The following is a 16,229-nucleotide window of genomic DNA, read 5'->3' on the forward strand; positions in this document are numbered from 1 at the left end:
CAGCGAATGTGGGCGAGCGTTATCCTGTTGGAAACGCCCCCTGGAATGCTGTTCATGAATATCAGCACAACAGGTCGAATCAGAAGACTGAGGTACAAATTTGCAGTCAGAATGCGTGGAATAGTCACGAGAGCGCTCCTGCTGTTATATGAAATCGTACACCATACCATACATAACTCCAGGTGTAGATCCAGTGTGTTCAGCATGCAGACAGGTTGGCTGTAGGAACTCAAGTGGTCTACTTCTAACTAACGCACGGACGTCACTGGTACCGAGGCAGAACCAGCTTTCATCAGAAAATGCAAAAGATCTCCTCCCTCTCCTCCAGTGAGCTCTCTCGTTTGAACCACTGAAGTTGCAAGTGGTGGTGATTTGGGGTCAGTACAATGCACGCCAGGGGGCATCTGACTCGGAACTGTCCTTCAAGTAACCGACTTGCAACATTTCTTTGTGTCAGAAAGATCACAGTTCGTAATATCTGACGGAAAGCTATCGAGCAAAACAAAAGTAATATTTTGCGTTTCTCAATGAAGTCTTGTAGGTCCTTTCCTTTTCATGATGCATATAAACGATTTAAGAGACAATCTAAGCAGCCCTATTGGACTGTTTGCAGATGATACTGTCATATATCTTCTTGTAATGTCATCAGATGATAAAAACCAATTGCAAAATGATTTAGACAAGCTATGCGTATAATGGGAAAAGCGGTAATTGACTGTACACAATGAAAAATATGATTTCGTGAGGTCATCCACATGCGTACTAAGAGGAACTGGCTAAATTTCGGTCACACGATAAGTCGCACAAATCGAAAGGCTGTAAATTCAGTTAAGTACTTGGGGATCACAATTATCAATAACTTAAATTGGGACTATCACTAGACAATATTGTGGGGAAAGCGAACTAAACATTGCGAATTATTGGCAGAACACTCAGAAAATGCAACCGGTCTGCCATAGAAACTGCCTACACTACGCTTGTTCGCCGCCCTCCTCTGTAGTACTGCTGCGTGGTATAGGAGATGGACATCATCAGTTGCAGTACTTATTTTTAGCACAGAGTATTAAGTTAATTAAGGCTTGTGATGGTGTCCCACGTTCAGTTGCACATTTAAATGCAAATGCAAATACTATTATTAATCAAAGTCAATTGAACACATGAGAAAATCAACAACACTTCACTACGCTACTATATCTCAAACGTTAGATCGCTGAGGCGAGCAGCAATATGAAACAGAGAACAATTGGCGCGATGTGTTCAGACTCATGCCGACTTTTAACGATCGGTACTTGGGAGCCGGCGGGCAGTTTACCGCAGCCTCACTGTAGCTACTCGACTGAGGACTCCTAACATACTGATTTATGTATGTAACCAATTAATGTGGAAGATAGCTACATGCGCGGCCCGAGTTGCTGCCCCACTGCGTCAGTATTGGCTCTTGAGCAAACACGTCTGATGGCAACTGCTTTAGTCCGACCTGTTTAGGATCCCAAATGCTCGATCAGCACACAGTGGTGTCAACGTCACAGAGTTTCTACACTAAATCACTCCCTTTCTCTTGTAAATACACTATTAGAAAAAATAACCTCTGTTTTCATCTTTCTTACCACCATACAGTTATAACACGTGTAGGATGTTCAAAGTCACTCGCAACACCTGTAAGAGCCCTAAACACTATACCAGTGAGAATGTGACAAACTAACAACCATGACAAATTACTTCCATTATTTTCAACGTGCTTGTCAGAGTTTTTCTATAGTAACCCCTGATCACAAAAAAAAGGTATCGTCATAAGGTCACAGAACTTGATTTACGAAGTTAAGGCTACAGCTCGTAGGACGTCTGTGGTTGTTCTCTATTTAGGTTCCCTACTGACGTGGATGAGTGCCAGTTTGCTCATAGTTCCATCGATTTTATAAGAGGTTTATTGGTTATATAAGGGGAATCAAATAAAAATGAGACACGTGGGAAAAGCAGTGAGTAAATTCTTTATTATTACAAAACTAATAGGCATAAATTATGATACGTTTATCCCACTGTGAGGCAAGACAGGAAGCGCATTCATGAAAAAATATTTGCGGTTGCCTACGGCACTCGTGTATCTCTTCATCCGAAGCAAAGCGACAGCCAGGTATGTCTTGCTTTAGAGTTACAAAAATATGGAAACCACATGGAGAGAGATCGGAGCATTATCAAGGATGTGTTGCCAAGATTGTTTTAGACTACAGTATACAGGAAATCTGAAATTAAGTGATCTCTTAATTTGTTTCTAAATGTGTCCGTCTTTTCTATTGTATTTATTATTTGCGATAGCTTGATTTATACGCATAGCCGAGCATTTATGCGATGCTTTTCGCTTCACTAAAATCGTTTCATTTCACAGTAGTACTCACATTTTGTGGGTATGTGACTATTTATGTCTCTCTTTACCAACCCTGTATAGTTCTTCTTAAACTACACAGTTATTTCACAGACGTGTAGTAGCACTTTACATATTAAGTTTTCTTACTTTACTTTCTCTGTTATGTCTTGGAAGTGACATTTCAATTAACCCGACAGCTCTCTTCGATAACATTCCTAATATCTGTGTGTGTATATGGGCTGCTTTTTCCCAAACTGTGCCACAACGTATTGTAAACGTATATGTTGATACTCTGTTAGAGGCTTCTGCTCATTTTAATACGCTAGCGGGGAAAATTTTTATTGCGTGTATTTATGTCATGTTATGTATTTAGTAAATGTAACGCCCAGGAAATTTTACTTCTATGCTTGTCATAGAAATGAGTCTCCAGTGTAATTCGACTGTACTGACTGTTTGCATGGATCTGCATGAACGCTGTCTTGCTTGCGCCTACAAGAAAAACATTCGTACTGAAATAACTAACAACGCTGCTTTGTATTTAGAGAACTCTTATTCATTGTATTTTTATGATTCAAATGGCTCTAAGCACTATCGGACTTAAAATCAGTCCCCTAGACTTAGAACTACTTAAACCTAACCAACCTAAGGACATCACACACATCCATGCCCGAGGTAGGATTCGAACCTGCGACCCTAGCAGCAGCGTGGTTTCGGACTGAAGCGCCTAGAACCGCTCGCCCACAGCGGCCGGCAGTATTTTTATCGAATGTGTACATCAGTTTAGTTAAGTGTCTTTTGTATACATTGTTACACTATCAATTGTCACTGGAGGCATATAAGTCACGTACAGAATGAAGAGTAGGGGTCGTTGCACTGCACCCTGAGGTTCACCATACTTGAAATGATGAACATTTTATTTCACACTTGCGTTGTATCATCCATTTCTTGCTTTGTTCAATTGACTGTTATGGGTTTTCCGCAAATGATCTTATGTTGTGAGTTGCTTTTATCACTTATTCTGTAGCAACAAACTTTTTGTTTTAGTTTAGTACAGGCCAAGAACGTGTTATATCACATTGTGCAAATTAGCTTGTAATTTACCTCAGAAAAAGTCTCCCTTTGATCGTTTTTTAGTGATAGTTCTGATGTACACATTCCAGTTGCTTATAACCTTCAAAGGTAATGGAATTTCGTCGTGAAGTGCTGTTTATTGCTATTTGGCACGGATTATAGTGTTATCGAGAAAGTACTTCAATGGAACAGCGTTTCGTCGTAGATCCATATCAAATACGAGCGGCAAGTCAGATTCACAAAGTGTAGTGATGTGGCGCGGTGTTCCAGGTCTGAACGACAAGTGCACGGGCGGTGTGGAAGGCGTGTGTTACCTGGAGCTGGACGGCGCCAACCAGCACGTGCGCTGCGCCAGCAACGGCACCTGCGCCTGCGAGGACGGCTACGTGCCCGACTACCTCGTCATGAGATGCAGTGAGTATCGCAGGCGGCGCTATCGTGTCCGGCCGACGTGCCACTCCGTGAATGTGCTGTCGCTGCGCGTTACACTTACTGAACAGTTCAGAAAAGATTTTTCACTACCCACATATTTGCGAATTTATGTGGGCTTAGATTAAAGATAGGGTTGCTGCCTATCCCCAATGTTGTTCAATCTGTACATTGAGCAAGCATTAAAGGAAACTAAAGACAAATTTGGAGTAGGAATTAAAGGAATTGGAAGAGCAGTTGAATGGAATGGACAGTGTCTTGAAAGGAGGATATAAGATGAACATCAACAAAAGCAAAACGAGGATAATGGAATGTAGTCGAAATAAATCAGGTGATGCTGAGGGAATTAGATTAGGAAATGAGACACTTGAAGTAGTAAAGGAGTTTTGCTATTTGGGGAGCAAAATAACTGATGATGGTCGAAGTAGAGAGGATATAAAATGTAGACTGGCAATGGCAAGGAAAGCGTTTCTGAAGAAGAAAAATTTGTTAACATCCAGTATAGATTTAAATGTCAGGAAGTCGTTTCTGAAAGTATTTGTATGGAGTGTAGCCATGTATGGAAATGAAACGTGGACGATAAATAGTTTAGACAAGAAGAGAATAGAAGCTTTCGAAATGTGGTGCTACAGGAGAATGCTGAAGATTAGATGGGTAGATAACATAACTAATGAGGAGGTATTGAATAGAACTGGGGAGAAGAGGAGCTTGTGGCACAACTTGACTAGAAGAAGGGATCGGTTGGTAGGACATGTTCTGAGACATCGAAGGATCACCAATTTAGTATTGGAGGGCAGCGTGGAAGGTAAAAATAGTAGAGGGAGACCAAGAGATTAATATACTAAGCAGATTCAGAAGGATGTAGGCTGCAGTAGGTACTGGGAGATGAAGAAGCTTGCACAGGATAGAGTAGCATGGAGAGCTGCATCAAACCAGTCTCAGGACTGAAGACCACAACAACAACAACAACATTAAAGTTCAAGAAGAAGAAATAAAAACTTTGAGGTTTGCCGATGATTTTGTTATTCTGTCAGCGAAAGCGAAGTATCTGGAAGAGCAGTTAAACAGAATAAACTGTATTTGTAAAAAAAAAAGAAATAAGATGAAGAGCAACAAAAGCAAGACAAGGATCATAGAATATACGGAATTAAATCAGGTGATTATGAGGAAATTCGATTAGGAAATGAGACACTTAAAGTAGTAGATGAGTTTAGCAATTTGAGCAGCAAAGTAACTTATGACGGCCGAAGTGGAGAGGATATAAAATGTAGACTGGCAATGGCAAGGAAAGCATTTCCGAAGGAGAGAAATCTGTTAACATCGAATATAGATTTAAGTGTTAGGAAGTGTTTTATGAATGTGTTTGTCTGTAGTGTAGCAGTGTGTGGAAGTGAAACGTGGGCGACAAACAGTTTACACAAGAATAGAAGCTTTTGAAATGTGTGCTACAGAAAAATGCTGAAGATTATACGGGTAGATCACAAAACTAGTGAGGAGGCACTGAACAGAATTGATGAGAAAATAAATTTGTGGCACAACCTGAATAGTTGAAGCGATCAGTTGATAGAACACATTCTAAGATTTCGAAGGATTAACGAGTAGTTTTTGCTGGAAGTGTGGGAGGTAAAAGTCGTAGAGGGAGACCAAGGGATGAATACAGTAAAGAGATTCAGAAGGATGTAGGTTGCAGTAGTGGTTTGAGCTGAAGAGGCTTGCACAGTATAGAGTAACATGGAGAACTGAAGATCACAAGGCAGATTAAAGGGGAACAGGAAAAGACTGTCATTGGTCCCTGCCATAACGGTGAGACTTACAGAGAGGAAGCCGGTTATTTAAAATTATTCAGTAAGGTATCTTCAAACAGTTTTACTTTCATTTCCTGAGCATAAACCTAATATTTCCGTAGGAGTTCTACCGAACTGTTCTGGTCATAGCAGTGTGTCCTTGCGTTCTTTCTTTCTTTATTTTCTGTTAGATCCAATCGTTAAGAATCCTGTACGCAGGACCACTATTCTAGTGTTGGCCACCATGGAGTCGGTTTCGATGTTTTATCAGTAGGTTCACTGCATTTTTCCTGACTTCTAAACTACTCGCTGCATAGGTTCTTTCCGTGTCGCGTCCTTGCGTTGCATTAGCGCTGCGTATTTGAAGGATGCGACAGGCTTCATACGTTTGCCACTGGTGATCAGATCTCACACCATCGAGTTCATGCTCTTGTTCATGTGCAGTACTGTACACTTAACTACATTTAATGAGAGCTACTATCCAGTGTATCAAGTGCAAATATTGCCAGATTCTTTCGGTATTATTCATACAAACACGTAGTTGCAATATTTTTCAGAATTCAGCAATGTCAGAGAAAAATGTATTTCAAGGTACCTATTAACCATTTTTGTGGTTTTATTCGTAGATTTTTAACCATCCCTCAAGTTTGTATAAAATGCAGGGGGGATAAAAGCTCTACCGACATAACTTCAGAGATAGTTCAATAATGATTGTTAAGTGATTTGGTCCAAGAGTCCTGTGACCTCCAGTGGTAAGCTAACGAGTTAATTTAATGTTAATATGTTAAAATTGGGAATTTATTGTAAGGTCAAATGGGACCAAACTTCTGAGGTCATCGGTCCCTAAGCTGACGCACTACTTAATCTAACTTACGCTAAGGACAACACGCACAACCATGCCCGAGGGAAGACTCAAACCACCGACTGGGGGGGGGGGAACCTGCGTGGACCGTGATAAGACGCCTCACACCACGCGGCTTTAATAAAATGAAGAATAGTTTTACCACCATCAAACATGTAATTGATGTTTAAAATGAATAAGTTAACGATTCACTATGTTCTGACAACAGTAATGTTACATATTCAGGAACACCTGTTCAAAATTTGCTACAAAATAATGGGGGTAACAGAAGACTCTCAGGAAAATAACGTTCACATTTGTACTGTATGCACTCTTTAAAATGCTCCTTTCTCCCTTGTTTACAAAAGACGGTATTGTGACATTCGATGCCCTACCTTACACGCTAAATAATCGCAGAAAGTCATTCACAAAAATGTTTGCATTAGCCCAGGAGAATCAGTTCTGGACATACTCTTTGATCTGAGAAAAAAATTAGTTAAATTAACATTTGAAATTGAGATAAAAACGGAAAGAGGAAGTCTAGGAAAGTTGATTGTGTTGACAATGTGACAGAAATACTGGTAGACCACTGATCGAGAATAAGTCGTCTGGACGAAATGGGGATAACAATCATAGATGAAGTTGAGGCTTAATATGTCTCTGGAACATGCAATTTCATATGATCAATAGAAAATTATTCTCACTGATCAGCTATCGTATTCAAGAGTGTAGCTTACTGGATGCTTGAAGCGCTGGTGTCGCAGTGTACGGGTGACTCCGTGATGCTGTACCAGTTTGAGGCAAGTGAGCCGACCCGGAAACGACAGAATCGAAAGTACAAGCCAGAATCGTTCTGATACGGTGCCTCTAACAGGGCTGTGATTGTAGCACAGGCAACTTTCCGAGATTCATAAATTTAGACAACACTGTCCGTGGAGCGCAGCGATCTGGTACTAATTTTGATTAAAACGGCTTTTGTTTATTATGACCGTTTCCGGCATGTGTTAAAGCCATCTTCAGACTTTTTTTTTGGGAGGGGGGCTACGGGATATTCCCAGTGTTGGCGACTTCTTGGTTTTTCACGTGATACTACGATCATACACTTCCATAATAAACGAATGTTATTCCTATCTCGATTGTTATTTTGATCAGACTTTTCGAGGTGATAGTATGGACCAAAACAAGAAAAAATGGCGAGTATATACTGGCTCTAAAATGCACACTTAAGAGCTATGAGCATTTACTCATCTTCCACTGCGAATCACATCTCTTCTACTGAACAAGTGCTCATAGCTCTTAAAGTATGCCTTTTAGAGCTTATGTTTGCTAGACTTTTTGTTTTTTTGGTCCATACTACCACCTCTGAGAGTTGCTTAACCTACAGTCTTAGCAACAATAGTACCGGTACATCTATCCCACTGTCCGCCCCCGGTAGCTGAGTGGTCAGCGCGACAGCCTGTCAATCCTAAGGGCCCGGGTTCGATTCCCGGCTGGGTCGGAGATTTTCTCCGCTCACGGACTGGGTGTTGTGTTGTCCTAATCATCATCATTTCATCCTCATCGACGCGCAAGTCGTCGGAGTGGCGTCAAATCGAAGGACTTACACCAGACGAGCCGTCTACCCGACGGGAGGCCCTCGTCACACGACATTTCATCTATCCCACTGACAGAGGTATCGGAACGTTTTGCTTTATAACTTCTGACTCGGTTGTTTCCGGACCAGGTTCCCTTACCTCGAATTGATACATTCACCCTTCTCTGTCATCCCTGGAAGTTTGTAACACCATCATGAAATCAGCCTGTACAACAAATATGAGCTGGAGTGTGATAAGTAATGACTGCACACATCAGGCTATAGCGCGTTGAATGTCGGACGTTGTGTTCGTGTTTGCAGATTCGGCCCCGCGGCTGGAGTGGCTGTCTCTGAGCTGCTTGCTGGGGCTGTTGGCGGTGGCGCTCGCGTCGTAGGGGGCGGAGCGACCCCAACAACGCAGGACGTGCGCCGGAAGTCGTGTGACGTCTGTCTCAGCAGCTACACCTGTCTGGACAGTACTGCTCCCGACAACACCAAGCACAGCGCAATGGCCTGCGAACATTTCATCATTCATCACATTACTACTTTTATTATTTAGAAATGGTACAATATAGCTGTAGGGTTTTCGTGTATATACACTAAGGAAATCACGTGGCGCAGGTAACGTTGTATGTTTCAAGACAATAAAGTTTTTGTGGAATAAATGTGAACATGGTGTTGGTAAAACGAGGAACATCCTCCCCAACAGTCCTCATATCTCCAGTGTGCAGGGTGTTTCACACAAGGCTTGGCACGACAACAAAACCAGGGAAGAGACTTCTGATCACCACAGCGTCATCAGCGGCATGAGATCGAACGAGTAAGTGAATCGGTTAGCTAGTTTGCACTTCCAACTGATGTGCCGTTAGTATCTCCTTGTGAACCTATGTACGAATTCAAATGGAAACGTTACAAAGTAGCTGTAGTGCATACACTAACCAGTTCAGATGCTGTTGCTCGATGTCTGTACTCTTACAGCTCACACTATATACGCGTCTTCGTCAGTATTACTAGGACAATTCCTGGCATCAAAAACATGTCGTAATCCTATCACAAAAACGTTGGCTGTGACTGCAGTTGCGTTGTCCTGCATGAAAAAGCCGTTAGTATTTTCGATAGTTACACTGCACGAAAGCGAAGGTAAACAACAGCCGTAATTTTTCCTGATTGCCTGCAGCCTAACTGTACGGTTAAATGATGATGGCGTCCTCTTGGGTAAAATATTCCGGAGGTAAAATAGTCCCCCATTCGGATCTCCGGGCGGGGACTACTTAAGAGGATGTCGTTATCAGGAGAAAGAAAACTGGCGTTCTACGGATTGGAGCGTGGAATGTCGGATCCCTTAATTGGGCAGCTAGGTTAGAAAATTTAAAAAGCGAAATGGATAGGTTAAAGTTAAATATAGTGGGAATTAGTAAAGTTGGGTGGCAGGAGGAACAAGACCTTTGGTCAGGTGAAAACCCTGTATTCACCTGACCAAAAGTCTTGTTCCTCCTGCCATCGAACTTTACTAAATACAAAATGAAATAGGGGTAATGCCGGAGTAGGTTCAATAATAAATAAAAAATAGGAGTGCGGGTAAGCTACTACAAACAGCATAGTGAAGGCCTTATTGTGGCCGAGATAGACACGAAGCCCACGCCTACTACATTAGTACAAGATTATATGACAACTAGTTCTGCAGATGACGAAGAACTTGATGAAATGTATGATGAGATAAAAGAAATTATTCAGATAGTGAAGGGAGACGAAAATTCAACTAGCTCTGCAGATGACGAAGAACTTGATGAAATGTATGATGAGATAAAAGAAATTATTCAGATAGTGAAGGGAGACGAAAATTCAATAGTCATGGGTAACTGGAATTCGATAGTACGGAAAGGAAGAGAAGGAAACTTAGTAGGTGAATATGGATTGGGGGTAGGAAACGAAAGAGGAAGCCGCCTGGTAGAATTTTGCACAGAGCATAACTTAATCATAGCTAACACTTGGTCCAAGAATCGTGAAAGAAGGTTGAATACATGGAAGAAGCCTGGAGATACTAGAAGGTATCAAATTATATAATGATAAGACAGAGATTTAGGAACCAGGTTTTAAATTGTAAGACATTTCCAGGGGCAGATGTGGACTCTGACCACAATCTATTGGTTATGAACTGTAGATTAAAACTGAAGGAACTGCAAAAAACGTGGGAATTTAAGGAGATGGGACCTGGATAAACTGACTAAACCAGAGGTTGTAGAGAGTTTCAGGGAGAACATAAGGCCACAATTGACAGGGATGAGGGAAGAAATGCAGTAGAAGAAGAATGGGTAGCTTTGAGGAATGAAATAGTGAAGGCAGCAGAGGATAAAGTAGCTAAAAAGACGAGGGCTAGTAGAAATCCTTGGGTAACAGAAGAAACATTGAATTTAATTGATGAAAGGATAAAATATAAAAATGCAGTAAATGAAGCAGGCAAAAAGGAACACAAACGTCTCAAAAATGAAAACCAAAGAAAGTGCAAAATGGCTAAGCAGGGATGGCTAGAGGACAAATATAAGGATGTAGAGGCTCATCTCTCTAGGGGTAAGATACATACTGCCTACAGGAAAATTAAAGAGACCTTTGGAGAAAAGAGAACCACTTGTGTGAATAGCAAGGGCTCAGATGGAAACCCAGTTCCAAGCAAAGAAGGGAAAGCAGAAAGGTGGAAGGAGTATATAGAGAGTCTATACAAGGGCGATGTACTTGAGGACAAAATTATGGAAATGGAAGAAGATGTAGATGCTGATGAAGTGGGAGATATGATACTGCGTGAAGAGTTTGACAGAGCAATGAAAGACCTAAGTCGAAACAAGGCCCCGGGAGTAGACAACATTCCGTTAGAACTACTGACAGCCTTGGGGGAGCCAGTTCTGACAAAACTCTACCATCTGGTGAGAAAGATGTATGAGATAGGCGAAATACCCTCAGACTTCAAGAAGAATATAATAATTCCAATCCTAAAGAAAGCAAGTGTCGCCAGATGTGAAAATTACCGAACTTTCAGCCTTATAAATCACGGCTGCAAAACACTAACGCGAATTCTTTATAGACGAATGGAAAAACTGGTAGAAGCTGACCTCGGGCAAGATCAGGTTGGTTTCCGTAGGAATACTGGAACACGTGAGGCAATACTGACCCTACGACTTACCTTAGAAAATAGATTAAGAATAGGCAAACCTACGTTTCTAGCATTTGTAGACTTAGAGAAAGCTTTTGAGAATGTTGACTGGAATACTCTCTTTCAAATTCTGAAGGAGGCAGGGGTAAAACACAGGGAGCGAAAGGCTATTTACAATTTGTACAGAAATCATATGGCAATTACAAGAGTCGAGGAACATGAAAGGGAAGCAGTGGTTGGGAAAGGAGTGAGACAGGGTTGTAGCTTCTCCCCGATGATATTCAATCTGTATATTGAACAAGCAGTAAAGGAATCATCATCATCATCATCATTTAAGACTGATTATGCCTTTCAGCGTTCAGTCTGGAGCATAGCCCCCCTTATACAGTTCCTCCATGATCCCCTATTCAGTGCTAACATTGGTGCCTCTTCTGATGTTAAACCTATTACTTCAAAATCATTCTTAACCGAATCCAGGTACCTTCTCCTCGGTCTGCCCCGACTCCTCCTACCCTCTACTGCTGAATCCATGAGTCTCTTGGGTAACCTTGCTTCTCCCATGCGTGTAACATGACCCCACCATCTAAGCCTGTTCGCCCTGACTGCTACATCTATAGAGTTCATTCCCAGTTTTTCTTTGATTTCCTCATTGTGGACACCCTCCTGCCATTGTTCCCATCTACTAGTACCTGCAATCATCCTAGCTACTTTCATATCCGTAACCTCAACCTTGTTGATAAGGTAACCTGAATCCACCCAGCTTTCGCTCCCATACAACAAAGTTGGTCGAAAGATTGAACGCTGCACAGATAACTTAGTCTTGGTACTGACTTCCTTCTTGCAGAAGAGAGTAGATCGTAGCTGAGCGCTCACTGCATTAGCTTTGCCACACCTCGCTTCCAGTTCTTTCACTATGTTGCCATCCTGTGAGAATATGCATCCTAAGTACTTGAAACCGTCCACCTGTTCTAACTTTGTTCCTCCTATTTGCCACTCAATCCGTTTATATTTCTTTCCCACTGACATTACTTTCGTTTTGGAGATGCTAATCTTCATAACATAGTCCTTACATTTCTGATCTAGCTCTGAAATATTACTTTGCAAGCTTTCAATCGAATCTGCCATCACAACTAAGTCATCCGCATATGCAAGACTACAGTAAAGGAAACAAAAGAAAAATTCGGAGTAGGTAGTAAAATCCATGGAGAAGAAATAAAAACTTTGAGGTTCGCCGATGACATTGTAATTCTGTCAGAGACAGCAAAGGAGTTGGAAGAGCAGCTGAACGGATTGGACAGTGTCTTGGAAGGAGGATATAAGATGAACATCAACAAAAGCAAATCGAGGATAATGGAATGTAGTCGAATTAAGTCGGATGATGCTGAGGGAATTAGATTAGGAAATGAGACACTTAAAATAGTAAAGGAGTTTTGCTATTTGGGGAGCAAAATAACTGATGATGGTCGAAGTAGAGAAGATATAAAATGTAGACTGACAATGACAAGGAAAGCGTTTCTGAAGAAGAGAAATTTGTTAACATCGAGTATAGATTTAAGCGTCAGGAAGTCGTTTCTGAAAGTATTTGTATGGAATGTTGCCATGTATGGATGTGTTTGGACAAGAAGAGAATAGAAGCTTTCGAAATGTGGTGATACAGAAGAATGCTGAAGATTAAATTGGTAGATCACATAACTAATGAGGAGGTATTGAATAGAACTGGGTAGAAGAGGAGTTTGTGGCACAACTTGACAAGAAGAAGGGACCGGTTGTTAGGACATGTCCTGAGGCATCAAGGGATCACCAATTTAGTATTGGAGACAGCGTGGAGGGTAAAAATCGTAGAGGGAGGTCAAGAGAGGAATACACTAAGCAGATTCAGAAGGCTGTAGGTTGTAGTAGGTACTGGGAGATGAAGAAGCTTGCACAGGTTAGGGTAGCATGGAGAGCTGCATCAAACCAGTCTCAGGACTGAAGACCACAACAGCAACAACATTGCCTGACTGCCTGACAAAAAAGTGAAGCTCCCAGGATGTAGGACAGGGGAAGAAATGAAGCTTTACGGGGTCAGATGGTATGCGATGTTATTTCAGTGACTTAAGAATCGAGTCAAATAGACATCTGAGATGGTTCCACACATGTTCTATTGGGGACAGATCTGGGGATAGCGCTGGCCACAGGAGTGGGGAAACATTACGCAGACATTTCAGAAAGATAAGTCCCACGTATGGACGAGCATTGTTCCTTTGGGAAATGACCACACAATATTGTCACACTAGCAGTAACATGTGACGACATAGCTCATCTGTGATGTACCGCGGTGCTGTCACAGTTCCCTGAATCACTGTCACCCGTGGCCTGAAATCATATTCGATGCCTCTCCACAGCTGATGGTGGCAGTTACTTCGCTGTGCTTCTCCAAAACATTGGAAGAATGGCAGCACTCAGCAGGTAGCCGTCAAACTCGCCGACGGTGGTCATCCGATGACGAACAGCTGTTCATCGCCGAATACGATGTGACATCATTCAGCAGTAGTCCATGTTTCCCGGTCACGGCGTCAACCCAGACACAAGCTGTTTGTGTTATGGTGCTAACGGCATCCCTGCGCATAGAACACATAATTCCCTAGTCTGGCTGCTGCTAGTCTCCAACCAGTGGTGTGGGATGACACAGAATGTTCCAAACGAATAATAGACGTCTCCGTGTCCTTCACAGTGACCACTCAACCTCTGACGCCGTTCACCCCCTTTACGTAACCTACCAGGCCTGATAACAACACTGAACACTAACAGCACTAACACATTCTGGAATCCGTTCTGAGTGCCGTACAGAATTACATTTACATGTCTGCCGATACTGTTTAGGTGTACGAAGCTACGTTGAAATCCCACCATGTCCTGTGGGTGCTTCAGTTTTTTGTCATACAGCGTATTGGTTTTTTGGCAAAGGATTTAAAAAATTGTTGACACACCTATCAGAAGCTATGGTTTGGAGGGGAAAGACCCGTCCAACATTTCGTGTTGTTCTAATTGTTCGATACATTTCTATTTTCACATCACACAGGGGCTCTTGATGTAACTACTTGTTCACGTATCCTAGTAAATGCGGCCATGTTTCAGCAGTAAAAAGATCATTTTAGGATCAGCCTCTCCAGTCAGTTGCAGTAGTGACGTAAGACACCAATACCTGAATTGGACTCCCTATGCACTATTGTTACTTTGAGTCTGTGCACAGCTCTGTAAGCAGATGCTGCTATTTTATATCTCGGCGATATAGATATCGTTACAGATTGAATGTTGAACTAGCTGGAAAACAATTCGCAGAGGGCTCTCAGCGATCTCGTTCACGTAGCCACGGTAACGACAGACCAATATGAAGTGTCAAATTGTCAAACGACAATTGGTATGAAAGCCAGTAGCGTTTCTATTGCTGCTGCACATCGGAAACTTGAGAAAATAAATTACTTAAGAGCTTCTATTGCGGTTATCCCAAACCTGCTTATTCCATACTATCTCAGATTTACCCTTTCTTCGCCATGCGTAACAATTTTCAAGGAGATTTGTTTCTGGACAGAAATGAGCATCAGAATTGGCTTAACAACTTTTTTAAATAAATCCTTAAGACTCAAACAGGTGTACAATGAGGAACGTTCCTCAGTCTTGGCAGAATATTGTCGACAGTTCTGGTGACTATATAAATGATCTTTAATTTCTCCCTTGTATTGTCGTTTATTTTATGTAAAATTCTAAAAGAAATCGACCAAAAACATGTGTCCATTGTCAATCATCCAAATTGGTAATTATTTGGAGGTAATCGTATAACCGTAAGATGCTTCTTGTCAGTCAAAACCAGCGTGTAGTGCAAGAACTGGAGAACAAGTACCCGCTTCATCTCGCCCCAAACGTATTCGGTTGACAAGAACCTGGTGATCTGCTATTGTACACAGCGAAAGGCACATTGCATCGCAACAGCATGTAGCGTGGAAGTTCACAGTCCTACTAAAAAGCATATCACCTTCCTGTCGAAGAAATGGCAGTATCACTTAGATAAACACCTGCGCAATGTGCTAGGCCCTGGTTACTTTGGCCTTCAGAAACACCAAATATGACCCTCCACATCCTGAAGCCTGGTATGAGATCTGTGTGTCAATTGCCGAAGGACTCTGGATTAGTCAGCTCACCAGGTCTACGCCATACACGTGTACATCCACCACTAGCATACAGACAGAAACCATTCTCGTCGCTGAAAACAGCAAAACGCCTTCCATCATGCAATCAACTCTGTCTCGATAACAGTCTTAGACACATTGTGTATTTTAAATACGACAGTATGTCATCTTAGACACTGTATAACATTAAAACACTTGATAATGGCACTTTTAAGCCGAAATCATGATCGTGTAAATGTAACACTGCAAATAAGAAACAGTCTAATGGCGGTATTGACGTTAAAGAAATATATTATGAAAAAAACATTAAATGTTTGACGATGTCGTGGTACCAGTAGCCCGAACAGAGCCACTCGTGATTTTGATCATGCTATAAGTAGATGGTTTCCACTCCAATCCGACGGTCCAGTAGGTGCAACAAGTGTCCAGACTTTGTTGCTGCGTGGTGTACGGTCGGACATAGCTATTCGCACAAGTGCCGGTCTTGACATGCGTCTCTACTAAGTGGAAGACTAGAGCCTGGTCTACTGGCATGGAAACGTTCCACTGATCATTGCTGAAACTACAGACGCACCATAGACGATACATTGTGCTCAACATGTGAAGCAATCCGTCTATACGAATATACCCATCCACTTTCTCCGACGTCTGGAATTCGACCACTTCCAAATAGGTGGAGCTGTACAGTAGGAATACGTACTCGTTGGTTGCACCCTAGAATGAATGTTGCAAACACTGTTCACCCCCAAATTGAGCACACTTCGTGCATACAGAGCCAAACACAGGGTCGCCATGAGGTCGCCGTTGGCCGTGCTAAATGAATCACTAACGCTATACTCCTACAGTATTCATATTTTA

General features: G+C 42.0%; 1 protein-coding gene across 1 annotated transcript in view; it reads left to right on the top strand.

Annotated features, from left to right (window-relative positions):
• Window positions 1-8,710, top strand: part of LOC126187635 (uncharacterized) — a 50,098-nt gene extending 41,388 nt beyond the window's left edge. The window contains exons 4-5 of the mRNA XM_049928837.1: window positions 3,704-3,847; window positions 8,382-8,710. Coding sequence (XP_049784794.1) covers window positions 3,704-3,847; window positions 8,382-8,455 — 218 coding nt within the window. The 3' untranslated portion in view covers window positions 8,456-8,710. The remainder of the gene's footprint in view (window positions 1-3,703; window positions 3,848-8,381) is intronic.
• Window positions 8,711-16,229: the final 7,519 nt, after the last annotated feature.

The sequence above is a fragment of the Schistocerca cancellata genome, chromosome 1, assembly GCF_023864275.1.
Source record: "Schistocerca cancellata isolate TAMUIC-IGC-003103 chromosome 1, iqSchCanc2.1, whole genome shotgun sequence".
NCBI lineage: Eukaryota > Metazoa > Arthropoda > Insecta > Orthoptera > Acrididae > Schistocerca > Schistocerca cancellata.